This window comes from Astyanax mexicanus, chromosome 1 (genome assembly GCF_023375975.1).
Source record: "Astyanax mexicanus isolate ESR-SI-001 chromosome 1, AstMex3_surface, whole genome shotgun sequence".
Taxonomy (NCBI): Eukaryota; Metazoa; Chordata; class Actinopteri; order Characiformes; family Acestrorhamphidae; genus Astyanax; species Astyanax mexicanus.
The window spans coordinates 32,327,163-32,342,334 of NC_064408.1; the positions used below are offsets into that span (position 1 = coordinate 32,327,163).

General features: G+C 36.6%; 1 protein-coding gene across 5 annotated transcripts in view; it reads left to right on the top strand.

Moving 5' to 3' along the window:
• Positions 1-3,990, top strand: part of ltbp3 (latent transforming growth factor beta binding protein 3) — a 75,810-nt gene extending 71,820 nt beyond the window's left edge. For all 5 annotated transcript variants that reach the window (XM_007261023.4, XM_049476450.1, XM_007261022.4 and 2 more), the window contains one exon: positions 365-3,990. In XM_007261023.4, coding sequence (XP_007261085.3) covers positions 365-510 — 146 coding nt within the window. In that variant the 3' untranslated portion in view covers positions 511-3,990. The remainder of the gene's footprint in view (positions 1-364) is intronic.
• Positions 3,991-15,172: the final 11,182 nt, after the last annotated feature.

Here is a 15,172-nt window from a genome sequence, read left to right on the forward strand (position 1 = left end):
ATGGAAGCCCATTTCTGCCATTTGGAAAAAATAAGGGTCCTCTACTAAGTAAATTATGAGATACAAAGTTAGTATCACATAATTATGATTTAGTATTTCATAATTATGACTTAGTATATCATAATTATGATTTAGTATCTCGTAATGATCATTTAGTATTTCATAATTATGATTTAGTATCTCATTATTATGACTTAGTGGAGGACCACAGAAATCCCAGGTTACTTCAGTTAAGAGTATACATGCACAGAGAAATATGATTACTAAGCTAAAATTCTTTTTAGAAGATTTCTTTTTATAAGATCAGAATATTAAGTTTGTTAATCGTAATGTGTGTATGATTTTCCTCTTCCTGTCTGTGCAGATGTAGACGAGTGTGTGGAGAGGCGAGTGAACCTGTGTAAGAACGCTCGCTGTGTGAACACGATGGGGTCGTTCAAATGCTCCTGCAAACACGGCTTCATACCCACGCGCAGACCCAACGTGTGCAGACAGGCCAGGGCTTCATAACAGCACGAAAAATTCAACACACAATGCAAAAACTACAATGCAGACACACACACACACATCACCCTGCAACAACAGTTCCCTGTGGTCAGTTCATTTCTTTCTTTTTTTTAGCTTTTCATTTTGTTTTTATTTTAATTCAGAGAATTGAACTGAAGTGTCTCCAGCTGTTTATAATAGTAGTTCATCTTTGTTCTTGTTATTTTTTGTTTGTTACGTGTCGATGCATTTTCCCCTCCTCATCCTTGAGTCCTTCTTGCACGGGTTTGGTCACTTTGATCTCTGTGGATGTGGGAAAGTCTAGTGCCTTATTACATGGGAAATGTAGGACGCTGCTTTGGATTAAGTACTGAAATGAATAACTGAAAAGTTGTTTTTTTTGTTTATTGTTTCCTTAAAATGCCTTAAAAAGCCATAGCCTAATAATGACTGGGGAAATACAATGTTATTCATTTTACACTAATATTCTTCAGCTGGTATTATATGTTGCATTGATTGTTGATTGTTCAACACTGATGGTTGATGGAGATGTTTTATGTATACTGTATATGCTTCAGTTTGAATATAAGACCTCAAAGGTGTTCATCTTTGATTGTGCTAAGCTACACCATTCAATGGACAAAAGATACTTGCAACTAGTGGACAGTGTGAGGCCTAATTTACATTTGTAAAGTGCGTTTAGAGTACGCAGATTATTTTTGGTACAAAATAAGCACTGATTCTAATGTGCAAATGCACTAGAGGATCTAGCCATATGATTTTTATTTTATGTGATTTAATCTCTCTGCTCTTCTCATGGTTTACCTGTAGCTACTGCACATTTCCATCTAGTGGATTTTTAACAGTGCTTGAAAAGAGTTCATTAATGTCAGCAATAGAAACATAAATGATCTGTAATATTTAATAAATTGTCAGTTTTCTTCTGTTCAACTTTAAGTTTTCAAGTTTTTTTAATACCAGATATATTAGGATAATCTACTTTAAAAGTTTTTTTACAGAGAAAAATACTTAATCCCCTCCAGTAGTGCATATATTAGTGCAGTGAATGAGGTGTAAAAGTAGAAAAAAACAGCCAGACAAACACAGTCAGCCCAAACCAGGAACACATATGGTATTTATTATTGGCTCACATACCATTTGGAATGATGGTCCAGTGGTGGTACAGTGATTGTAATAAAATTCTTAATTGTTATAATTGTTTAAAAATAGTTAGGGTTCTTTTTTCAATATTTTTTGGGTAAATGCTACTGTTTATATATACCGTATTTTTTGCATATAAGGTGCACTTAAAATCCTTCCATTTTTCCAAAAATCTTCAGTGCGCCTTTTAATCCAGTGTGAGTTTCAGTTTAGTTCTCCAGCACCGGGGCTGAAGTAGCATTGGCATTAGCCGCTAAACGCTATTTCCCTGTTCAGAGGTATTATCAACCTGTAGCCTGCTGCTAACCCTGGCTAACACTGCTGGAGCAGCATCAGCATTACCCGCTAACCAGTTAAGCGCTAGCTCTTTAGCCGTTCAGAGGTGAGTATTATCGGCCTGTAGCCTGCTGCTATCACCGGCTAGCACTGCTGGAGCAGCACTAGTATTAGCCACTAACTGTGCTAGCTCCTTCGTCGTTCAGAGGTGAGTATATTGGACTCTTGTCTGTGTGTTTACCGTGTTAAAGCAAGGTACGTGGGACGAACCACTAGCTAATATCGTACTGGCTTACCGTAACACTCATGGTTAGCCTAGTGGTTAGCCTCTAATGCTAATGCTCAAGCACTAGTGCTGGAGAAATTTGGGAATCTAGGTTTACTGTAAATAGGCTGAAATTATTTACTCACCCAAATAAAATTTTCAGGAGAGAAATCTGTGTAGATTAACATCCAGGGCTTGTTTGTTTAAAAGAAAGTCTTTTTTTATTACACTTTTTCTACTTAGCTTAGCTTTACTTAACTTAGTTAGCTACCCCCTCACCCCCTATCACCACCCAGCGGCAAGACCTGCTAAATTATAAGTTCCTTATAGTGTCTCTTAAAATGCACTTGATATATTAAAATAGAACATAAAATAGATGTTTACTGATGGTATGCATTATAATGTGAAAAATACAGTATAAAGATTTGTATTTTCATTCAGCAGATCAAATTAAATACCTAAAACAATATAAATATATAAATAGGTTCTACATCTGCAGTGTGTGGGCCACTATTTAATACCAGATATTTCCCAGGTTTGTTGCTGTAATGTTGTTATTAGACAGATATGAAGACATCACAATTCCAACTATTTATATTTTGATAAAGCAAATATTCTATGTTATCAGTCTTTTACAAAAAAATAATTAAGTATATTAAGTAAATTGTTTTTTCGTAGTTCTCTATTCATAGTCAAATGTACAGATGGTCAGTGATAAATCCATAATACACTCTATAACACAATGTCATTATACTGTTCAGCCTTTGATACAAGACTCAAGACTACTCTTATAGCAATAGTTTAGCAAAAACATTACAGTAACCCAGCTTTCCTATTATATGTATATGAGCCATGTTGTTTTGGTGTCTAAAGTGCAATTGTTTAGAAATGTTGGAGCTAATTTAATTGTAAATTCAGACAAAACTAACATTAGTATTAGTATCAGTAGTTTCTAATTTCATCATTTTCATCATTTCTACTAGCTACAGTTATTATTTAGGCAGACAGCTTGTACATTTTATCCAAATAAATATTGTGAATGGGTAGTGTTTTTGTCAATTTGTTTAAGGGAAAGGCATGCACTTTTAAAAGAGTTTATGGGTCTTACAAAAACCAAAAGAACATGAACTTCTGTTTGTTAATTTGCCAGCTGAATGCAAGTATGAACAGCTAATTAGACAATTTGGCAAATGTTGTTTTTTATACTTATACTATTTGCATACAATTAAAAATACAGTAATGTTTTTATTCTTAATCATTTGTATAACAGTTCGAGAACTCCAGGCATGTATCTGCTGATGGACTGTATTTAGGGTAAGAAGAAAGTTGTACACTGAAGAAAATTTATGGCAAAACTGTGTGTTCAAATTGGGCTTCCTAACTAATAAACGCAGCCTTCGTAACATTTCAATGATCTCGTTGACAATTTATTCATATTTGAAACCTGGAAACAAACAAGGAGAGCATTTAAGTATCACATCTTCACATCTAACATATCTCGTTCCAACAGGTCGTGTATGTCATATTTATTTTTCCCCTGGCAATTTTGTAATTTTTTAATTTTTAAATGTGTTTGCTGTACTGATGAGGGTGCACCGTCTGAACCTGCGTTTGATGCATAATTGACATGACTGGACCTAAGAGGTCAGGATTAAGAGACTTTAAAGAAAATAAACACAAGGAGGGTGAAATAATGGATGTTTTATTAACTCTCAATGTTTTGTCAGTGCGATTACAGAAACAGAGATGCTTTTTTTTTTACCAAAGAAAAGAACAATAAATCTAAAACGACGTGAAACAAACATGGCTGACTGGAGTGTCTTTATTTTTCTGTCTATATATATATGTGTGTGTGTGTGTGTGTGTTTATGGTTGTTTTTTTCTCTTTTGTTTTTTCTATTTGTGATACAAGACTGTACTAAGCATGTAGAACAATAGTATTAGACAAATTCATATATTTATATACCGGTATTTAACTTTTACCAGCTCAATATTGTTATGATATGTGTATGCCATGATTATGTCAATGTTATGTAGCAGGGTTCATGTCAAGTTAAAAGTTAAATAGATTCTGTATCATTTTCAAGGTGGTTTTCAGAGTTACTGTCCTGCTTAACCCTTTCAGACCCTGCATCCAATACAATCGACATCATGTCTTTTCTTATTTTTTTTTAAAATGCTTTGTTGAATATAACACTAATTGTGAGCTGTTTTTAATCAGAATAGACTTTAAACAAGCCAAAAGAAATTGTTTATAAGCAAATGAAGTAATAGTTTAGCCCCGCCCACTGCACTGGAAAAAAACAGCACTAAAGCCAAAAAGGCAAATTAAAATAGCTATTTTTTACTAATTATATGTCATTTAGAAAACTCTTTTTCATGTTTATTTTTATGTTTAGGGATATTATCAAAAATCTATATCAAGCACAGGAATCCAAACCAATATAAATAATAAAAAACAGTTACTTATTTTAGTTACGATTTAACATTAATATATGTTTTATATTATATATATATATATATATATATATATATATATATATATATATATATATTTTTTTTTTTTTTTTTTTTTTTTTTTTTTTTCTCCCAACACTGGCACATAATTCAGGTCTGAAAAGGTTAACAATGAAATCAAATTAATTTCACTGGTCAACAACATCCAGTTTCTCAGCTCCTCAAATGCCCATTGCCCAATTAAATGTACTTTATTTATAATTTAAGTAAAGTATAAAGGTGGTATTAAAAAAGAAATCCTGTGTGAAATAAATGTTGAGGTGTAGTAAAATATAATAACAATGATAGTTTTTTGTTGAACCTCTATTTACCCACTCTACCCATTAACTCCACACTTCATTGGTGGAATAAAACAAGGCACTGATAACTTTGGAGGTGCAAAGGTAGTTTATTAAGAAAGACTGAATATACACACAGTATATTGAGTTAGTTCTCTGGGTGCCATCATCTTGGAATTAGATTTGCAACCTGTTTCCCTATCCTACATATTGGTGTTGACTTATCATAAATTTCTAGATGGCACTGCCAGAAAACTACCTGTGTAAATAAACAGTTTTTTTTTTTAATAAACTACCTCTGCACTTTCAAAGTTCTCAGTGCTTTATTTTAAATGTGAGGGCTCTCAGAATTCTACCAATGAAGTTTGGAGCTACTTTGAGTTTGTTAATAGTTTAAAAATAATGATTTCTTTGCATGGGCAACTCTATGCCCCCATCACTAGCATTGTAAGCTTGTTGCAAGCATTGCCTAAAAAAGCTGTATTTCGAAATGTTGGGGTTGAATGGAGGTGGGCTATTTAAGAAAAGTTTGGACTTGTTATCATGTTTCACTACAAACCAAGTTTATTTCACACCGGATTTCTCCTTTAATCTCTGTCTAATGTATGCTTAATGATTATTTTATAGACATAGTCTATTAAAACTTTGCAAGTCTTGAACTTCAATAAGCTGTCTGAGAGACTATACAGAGACATTCTTTTCACAGTGGTTACTAAATAAGTAGTTATTCAGTCATATGTTAAATATTTTTGCAAATGTAATTTACATTTGCTTGACCTAAACATCAAATAGTACTATATACAGCTCTGGGAAAAATGAAGAGACCACTTTCTGAATCAGTTCCGATTATGCTATTTATAGGTTCATTTTGAGTGAATTGAACATTTTTGTTTTAAACTACGGACATTTCTCCAAAATTCCCCCCCCCAAAATATTGTAATTTAAAGGATTTATTTGCAGAAAATGAGAAATGGCTGAAATAACAAAAAAAGATGCAGAGCTTTCAGACCTCAAGTAATGCAAAGAAAGTTTTAAGAGTTCAGAAATCAATATTTGGTGGAATAACTCTGGTTTTTAATCACAGTTTTCATGCATCTTGGCATGTTCTCCTCCACCAGTCTTACACACTGCTTTTGGATAACTTTATGCCACTACTGGTGCAAAAACTCAAGCAGTTCAACTTGGCTTGATGGTTTGTGATCATCCATCTTCCTCTTGATTATATTCCAGAGGTTTTCAATTTGGTAAAATCAAAGAAACTCATCATTTTTTAAGTGGTCTCTTTTTTTTCCAGAGCTGTATGTTCATATTCTATATGTTGTCAGTTTAACTAATTGTAGCATAGTCTTAAAAGTGTTTCAGCAGGAAAACTACATAAAAAAAAGCAAATGCAGTAATAAACAACTTTATAATCTTTTTAGAATATGCACTGAACACTTTCAGCAGCCTATTGTTAAAAACAGTCCTTTAATATGCGTCCACATTCCTTAACATTCTGCAAACACAGCTCTTATAAAGATCATGTATGTCCCAAGAGTACTGACTGCCAGTAAAATGACAAGCGTCATAGCCACATAGTTATGAAGATCAACAGGCAAGCGGGACTTTGTTGTATTGCGTCGTACCACAGGCTTCTTCATGGTGGTTTTGTTAGCGCTGTGTATCGGTGGTTTTGGCACTGTGACATGCAAAGTTGAACTAGGTGGATTTACAAATGCTGGTTTGCTGAAGTTCTTAGTTGCAGGTTTAGGTGTTGATTCCTTAAGAGCTGTGCTTAAGAGCTGAGTCTTCATGATGGGGTTAGTTGTAGCTGCTTTTGGGGCTGTAGTTGTTTTGGGTTCTTCAATTGGAACTGGCTCTTTTTCACTTACAGTTGGTTTTGTTGGTGTCACTTCACCACTAGCATCTGTTTTTTGCATTGCAGTTGTAGTTGGAACCTCTTGCTCTGTATTTGTACCATGGTTTACTGCCTCTTCACGTGTTGTTGCCTTTGGTGGTGCAGCAGAACTTGGCACCTCTTCACCTAGAGTTGCTCCGGTGGGTGCAGCAGAAGTTGGTACCACCTCAGCTGTAGTTGCCTTTGGTGGTGCAGTAGTAGTCGGTACCTCTTTACCTAGAGTTGCACCTGCTGGTGCAGCAGTAATTGTCACCTCTTCACCTGGAGTTGCCTTTGTGGTTCCAACAGTAGTTGTTACTTCTTCACCAGTTGTTGCCTTTGCTGTTGTCAAAGAAGTTGGTACCTCTTCATCTGGAGTTGCTTTTGCTGTTGGCGCAGAAGTTTGCACCTCTTCAACTGTAGTTGCCTTTGCAGGTAAAGGAGTAGTCGGTACCTCTACACCTATAGTTGTCTTTTCTGCTGCCACAGAAGTTGGTGCCTCTTCACCTGGAGTTGCCTTTTCTGCTGCTACAGAAGTTGGTACCTCTTCACCTAGAGTTTCCCCTGTTGGTGCAGCAGTAATTGGCACCTCTTCACCTAGAGTTGCCTTTGTGGTTCCGACAGTAGTTGGTACTTCTTCACCAGTTGTTGCCTTTGCAGTTGCCACAGAAGTTGGTACCTCTTCATCTGGAGTTGCTTTTGCTGTTGGCGCAGAAGTTGTTACCTCTTCACCTAGAGTTTCCCCTGCAGGTGAAGCAGTAGTCAGTACTTTTTCACCTAGAGTTGTCCAAGCTGTCCAAGTTGGTATCTCTTCACCTGAAATTTCTTTTGCTGTGGCAGTAGTAGTTAATGCCTCTTCACCTGTAGTTACCTTTTCTGTTGCTGCAGAAGTTAGTACTTCTTCACCAGTTGTTGCCTTTGCTGTTGCCACAGAGGTTGGTACCTCTTCACCTGGAGTTACCCCTGCTGGTGAAGCAGTAGTCGGTAACTTTTCACCAAGAGTTGCCCCTACAAATGCAGCAGTAGTTGGCACCTCTTCACCTATAGTTGCCTTTTTTGTTGCTCCAGTAGTCAGTACCTCTTCAGCTGTAGTTGCCCTTGATGGTGCAGCTGAAGTTGGTACCTCTCCACTTCTTGTTGCTGTTACTTGTGCAGTAGTAGTCGATACCTCTTCACCTATAGTTGCCTTTTTTTCTCCTGCAGCAGGAGTTTGTAGCTCTTCACCAGGAGTTGGCTTTGTGATTGCAACAGTATTTGGCACATCTTCTGCATTAAATGTTGCAGCATGTCCTGGTTCTCCTCCTAATGTTATTTCTTTAGTTGTAAGAGGTTCATTAGTCACTTCTTCGAGCTCTGTTGGTTTTGCTGTTCCAGATGATTCCAACACTGTAGATGTTGGAGTCCCAGTTTCTGCTGATGGTTCAACAGAAGGTGAGGTTTCACCAGGCTTGTCAGCAGTTTCTTGGGTTGTTCCAATTGTTTCTTTTATCCCAGCACTGGTTATTGTATCAAGTAGGCTAGATGTTGCTGTGGCCATTACTGTAACATCCACAGCTGTTGTTGTAATTGCAGATGCTGGTATTCCATGTGTAGTTAAGCCTATTTCATTTGCTGATGTTCCTCCTTTGTCAACTGTAATTGCAGCTGTTTCAGCTGCAGCCCCTGGCAAAACTGCACCACAAAGTCCTGCAATTAAGCAAAGGGTAGGTTATTATTATATTTTATTATAAATTATATAATATTATGATTATTAATAGGTAACATTTCTCTATTGTTCACTTCCTCTCACTTTTAAATATGTTTTGGGAATTTCTGTTCCATGGTCTGGTGTATTCCAAGCCAAAATGCTGATCTAGAATCAAATTTTCAAATTTTCCTTTCCCAACTAATTATATCCCTTATAAGCTCTTGAATCATCCATCTCAGATTCCTAGTGATTAAAGCCTTGGGGGTACAGTTCAAAAACTGCTGTGCCATGGTAGTCCCAGCTCCTCTCCTCCCAAAGGTTTATCTTATTTATAGGCCATGTGGATGATATTTTAATAATAAAGCTCATGCAGTTCTATGCTATTCTGTTTAATCTTTTATTCATGCGTTTGCTCCTTCATTCTATTATTGATATTAGTAGATTCATTAGTGCAATTGAGATCGTTGGGAAGACAGAGGAATGTTGTATTGAAATAAATGCATAATTTTCCCAAGTCTCAGATTTATCCTCTTGCTTTGCTAATAGGAAGTTAGTATAATAACCGGTTTTATAATCCAAATGAACAATTTTCTGCTTTATATCATTATTTCATCCTCATTTGAGTGCATTTTCCTTAAGAATCTGAAAGTAACAGCTTACCTGCTGCAATGAGAGGGATGTAACAAGCCAATTCCATCCTGGTTCCTGTTTGATTGCTGTCTTGTGTGTTTATTGTTTTGACGTTTCTGTAAAAAAAGAGGCTGATGAGTATATAAAAAAAAATTGTACATACTTCACAAGAATCTAAATATAGATAGCGTACTCATGTGGTCTTGCCATGAGCATGCTGGCCATAACACCTCACAACTTATACAGACATGTGGGTTTTAAATCATCCCCAGATGATTAGTTTACATACTGCTATCCTGTGACTTTTGGCATGGCAGTGTTTACACACATAAATATTTATGAGAGGTTAAAAGGTGAAGTAAAAACTTTTAGAAGACGTTCAATGCATATTGATATAATAGTAAAGATACTTTTTATACTAGTAATCATTACTGTTATGGTAAAACAAAATAAATTCGGATATTAATATTTATTGTCTGTAGATATACAGCTCTGAGAAAAAAATAAGAGACCACCAAGAGTTTCTTTGATTTTACCAAATTAAAAACCTCTGTAATATAATCAAGAGGAAGATGGATGATCACAAGCCATCAAACCAAACTGAACTGCTTGAATTTTTGCATTTTTTAGGTATCCAAAAGCAGTGTGTAAGACTGGTGGAGGAAATATGCCAAGATGCATGAAAACTGTGATTAAAAACAGGGCTATTCCACCAAATATTGACTTTTGAACTCAGAGAGAGCTTATGAGTGCTTTCCTCCTCACCCCTTTAAAAAAATACAATTCCAGGAGGAATAGAATAATCAGAATAATGTAGATTAAAATCAGACAAACAAACAGTTGACAGGTGTCTTAATTTTAAAGCTAGCTACAGCTGCATTCTATTCTATTTTCTTGTCTAACTTATTTTAAACACACAGGCGACCAATGCTCAATAGCTAGCTTCATAGCTAGCTTCTCTCACGCTAATTTAAGCAGAGGACAAAGGGGCTTGCTAATTGGAAGGCTGCAGCATAAGCTTAAAAAATTAAGAGAAAGTGCATTTTGGCATAGTTTAATTAACTTTCTCAGGACTATACATGTGTTTCAGCTTATCAGTGAAGGACAAACAAATAATAAACACAACTAAAAAGGGGCTAGCTTACAGTACATACCTGTCTTTACACAACTGTCCACATGCTCCTGAAGTTCTTGGGATGTTGGGTGGCACGCAAAGCTGCCATCATGGAGCCGTGTCTAAATGTAGCTGTTTGAAAGAAAACTAAAAGAACTGCATGTTAAGGATCAAATCAATTGCCCATAGATTCTTCCTTTCATTAAAACATATATATTTTTTAAGAGATACATTCATTTTGCTCAGGAGTTACTAAAGACACAGACAGTATGCTTGTCTGCAGCACAGGCCATAAATGTTGCAAATATACAGATATAAGATGCAAACATGCACTCTATGTCTCAGAAGAGGATGTGAATTTTGGGATGGTTAGAGTCTAGAGCAGGGGTCACTAATAGGTGGACCGCGGCCGCTCTCTCTACTCCTAAAACAACCCTACCGCAACACTAAGGCAACCCCCAGGGGACAAAAAGCATTGGCAAGTTTTCCCATCAGTTTTACCCACAACATAATAAAGTTTGCGACAATAATAATTTATAAATAAAATAAAATGATTGTTTTAAAAAAAAGCTGATATTTTGGCCAAGTTCAGCAAACATTTCTCCATATACAGACAAACCAAGTCTCCCTGAAGCTGTGGGAGTCTCCCGCATTTCGGTAGTGGCTCCCTGATGCCCGCGAGTCACATAATCTCCCGGTAACCTATAAGGGGGTAACCTCCCTGAAATCAACTTTTGCAACTTGGGATGTCTGCATATATTGTACGATTTATCATTAATGTAATTATTATCATGACAGGCAGGCCTAAATCTAATATAAATAAAATCAAATAGAATAAATATAGCATTTTGAAACAAAGTGAACATACAGATTCACATTATCAGACTCGATATGTTAAATTACTGAGGGTGTTTCCATTTATTTTATGATAGGTTGATAATGTAATTATTGTGACAGGCCTATTTAAAACAATACATATTGTTGAAATATACTAGTTTGTGTAATTTTGTCATTCAGTTGTTGATAAAACACTGACAGAACTACTATAGGCTTCTTCAGTAAAGAGAATAAAACACTGAATAATAACACAAGTTAACATTGGTGACGGTCCTTACCTTAACCTGATGAAATTTTCTCTAACTGGACCAAACTGAATTCTAATTAAATACCCCTGCTCTAGAGGTTTTCTGGGGTATTTTCACAGTATCATGCAGTTATACATATACACTTTAGAATTAGAAGAACCGTAAAATCTTGTGCACGATAACAGCATTCGTCTTTAAAAAAAAACAGAATGCATCCAGAATTAATCAACCAACGCTACCTCTTGGAAAGTACAGTGATATAAAAAGGTTTGGGCACCCCTGATCATTTTCATGATTTTCCTTTATAAATCATTGGTTGTTCGGATAATCAACTTCAGTTAAAATATCATATAGCAAACGAACACAGTGATATTTGAGAAGTGAAATGAAGTTTATAGGATTTACAGAAAGTATGCAATAATTCTTTCAACAAAAATAGGCAGGTGCATAAATTTAGGAACCCCAACAGAAAAAAATATCAATATTTATTAGACCCTTCTTTTGCAGAACTAATAGCCTCTAAATGCTTCCTGTAGCTTCCAATGAGAGTCTGGCTTCTGGTTGAAGGTATTTTGGACCATTCTTCTTTATTTAACATTAAAAAACACAAAACACCAAGACCAATGGTCTGTTATCGAGGTGTGGCATGCAAATTTGTAAGATGCCAAATTACCTCTGGTCTTCTTTACAGGCACTTTGGAAGCCTAATGTTAAGGTTCTAATCAGGTCAAGCAACAAGTGGCCCTACCATTTTTTGTAGTGCACTTTTCTGTTCTTTGTTCCAACAGGACAATGCACAGCCACATACTGCTGCCAGCTTTGCAATTTCTGCAAAAAACTGCCTGAGAATATTTGAGCTGCATGGGATGAATTATCACGAGACACCATTAGTAACTTCTATAACTCTTTGCGAAGATGTCAGGGATTTTGAGTTACACATGCATTACACACTATTTCTCTATGTGTTGCACAGTAATAACTATGACCAAGTGTTGCATGTATTGTCTAATTTTTCAATCATTTATTCTCCCTGCTAACTTTTATAGTTTTTTTCCTAATAGTATTGTGATCCGACTTCCCTCTGCAATTGACTTTCTTGTGGGTGAAAATATTTTTGCAATTATTTCTTTGACAATTTATATATTTCTACTATAAAGGACCCAAGAAGGAGCACAGCATCAGTGGTTCGCAGCGCAGTCCAGCACAGTTATGTGCTGTCAATCCTTTAACACACCTAGTAATTATCTGGTGAGTTTAATTTGTATGTGTTCGAACAAGGAAATCAGCAAACTCTGCTTGACACCAGCCCTCAGGGGTGACGTTCAAGACGTCAAATACAGATCAAATTAACAGGCTGAATAATTAACAGTATAAGCGAAACACTGTAACCACTAATATTTCCACAATATTATGTAGCAACATGGCTGTAAACAGAACTGCTCTTGCAAACTATCTTTGAATCAAGCAGGAATTGACTTAGATCATAAAAATTCTTTCATGTCAATAAAATGAAAAGAAATAACCTAGGGTGTATATATTTTTAAAAATGGTTTGAAGGCAGTGGTCCTAAATATAACCATCATGCTTCTGCTCCTGTTTAAAGTTTCCTCACACTGCAGGTCGGGAAACCCTTCTGTAGATGGCTCTATATAGTACCACTTTCATCACAAGTCAAAGAACCATTTTTTTTAGCTCTTACAGACAGCTGTCAAATGCTATGTATTATCAGCCTAGTAGTGAATTTTATACTTGCATTAAATTGTCTAATTGTTTTTAGCAGAAAACAGTCATGCCTGCTGCAGTTGGTGAAGCTGGTCAAGAAACTGTCAGAATATTCAAGCTGCATGGGATGGATTATCACAGGACACCATTAGGAACCTCTACAAGACATCTTGCAGTGCGTTACACATACATAACACAATACTTCTGTATGCGTAACTAGACTAGCATGACCAGCATCACCAAGCTGGTAGACTAGCATGACCAGCATCGCCAAGCTGGTAGACTAGCATGACCAGCATCACCAAGATGGTAGACTAGCATGACCAGCATCGCCAAGCTGGATGTCTAGCATGACCAGCTCCGCCAAGCTGGTTGACTAGTGTGACCAGCATGACGAGGATCATTAACCAGCACCACCTGCATCACCAAGCTGGTGGTCAAGCATGACCAGCATCACAAAGCTCATTGACTAGTATCAACCGCATCACCAAGCATGTTGACTAGCATGACCAGCATGACGAAGCTCATTAATCAGTATCACCTGCATCACCAAGCTGGTTGACTAGTGTTACCAGCATGACGAAGCTCCTTTAACCAGCATCGTCTGCATCACCAAGAATGTTGACTAGCATGACCAACATCACCAAGCTGGATGTCTAGCATGACCAACATCATCAAGCTGGTTGACTAGCATGACCAACATCACCAAGCATGTTGACTAGCATGACCAACATCCCCAAGCTGGTTGACTAGCATGACCAACATCACCAAGCATGTTGACTAGCATGACCAACATCACCAAGCTGGATGTCTAGCATGACCAACATCACCAAGCTGGTTGACCACCATCACCGGCATCACCAAGCTGGTTGGCCAGCATGACCAGCAAGAACAAGTCATTGACCAGTATGACCAAAGCAAGACCAACATGACCAAACTGGTTGACCAGCAAGACTAAACATGACCATGGTGGTCAACCAAACACAACCAAAATGAAACAATACAATATGCTGGTTAATTGTTGGTTAACCAGCTTGTTTTGAAGCAAAGGGCATGTTTTTATCTGGATGACCATCTTTTCAACCACCTTGACTACCAAAGACCAGCTTATCTGAAAGCAGCTACCAGAAAAAAAAATGCTCTTGAGCTGGATGTTTAGCAGGATAGCCTTGAAATAAAGCTACTGTTCAGCAGTCTAACCTCTACATTTCTTTCTCATAGCATTAAGCTTGAGTTCAGAGTTCAAAACTAAGGACAATGTACCTCTGTCCACATACTTACTGAACACCACTGATCCTTAAACACTGTACATAAACCTAGGGGAGTGTTCTTCACCTATTCAACTGTGTTACATTTATAATTAACACAATTAACACAATAAACTTAGTTTGATAGGTTTTAAAATAGAACCATGTGGGACTCCAAATGTTCTAAACCAAACCAAGTCCACATACTTTATACCATAGTATATTCTGCATTATGATTCATAACAGAATTCTGAATCTAGGGTTCAAATTTTTTTAGCAATTGTAAACAATGCATACACAGAACCAAACAATAAATACAGTTAGTCGGTATAACTTAAATATAATAGAATAGAATTTACCTGATAGTGGCAGCTGGAAGGTTAATGTCTTCTTTCACAGTCAGTTGGAGTAACTTCATAATCTCTCTGCTTTGCATTTCAAACACAAGAGCTCACCTGTCTTCAGACATTGGTTATCGGAGTGTGTGCCGTGTGTGTGTGTGTGTGTGTGTGTGTGTGTGTGTGTGTGTGTGAGGGAGGGAGCAGAGATATGAATGTGGGCTTGCATATCTACGTATGAGTGTGTGTGTGTGTGTGTGTGTGTGTGTGTGTGTGTGTGTGTGTGTGTGTGTGTGTGTGTGCTCACAAGTGTGTCTGTGTGTGTTCACAGGCTGCACTAATACATTTTATTTAAACCACTTGTTCTATTGAGAGCTGCTTTTAAAATGCACCTTTAAATCATCCATCACTCCACTAAAGCTCTGGTGTTCTCTCAGTGAAGTCACTAAGTATACTGTAAATCATTCATAGGCCTCAATAGCTATGTAAA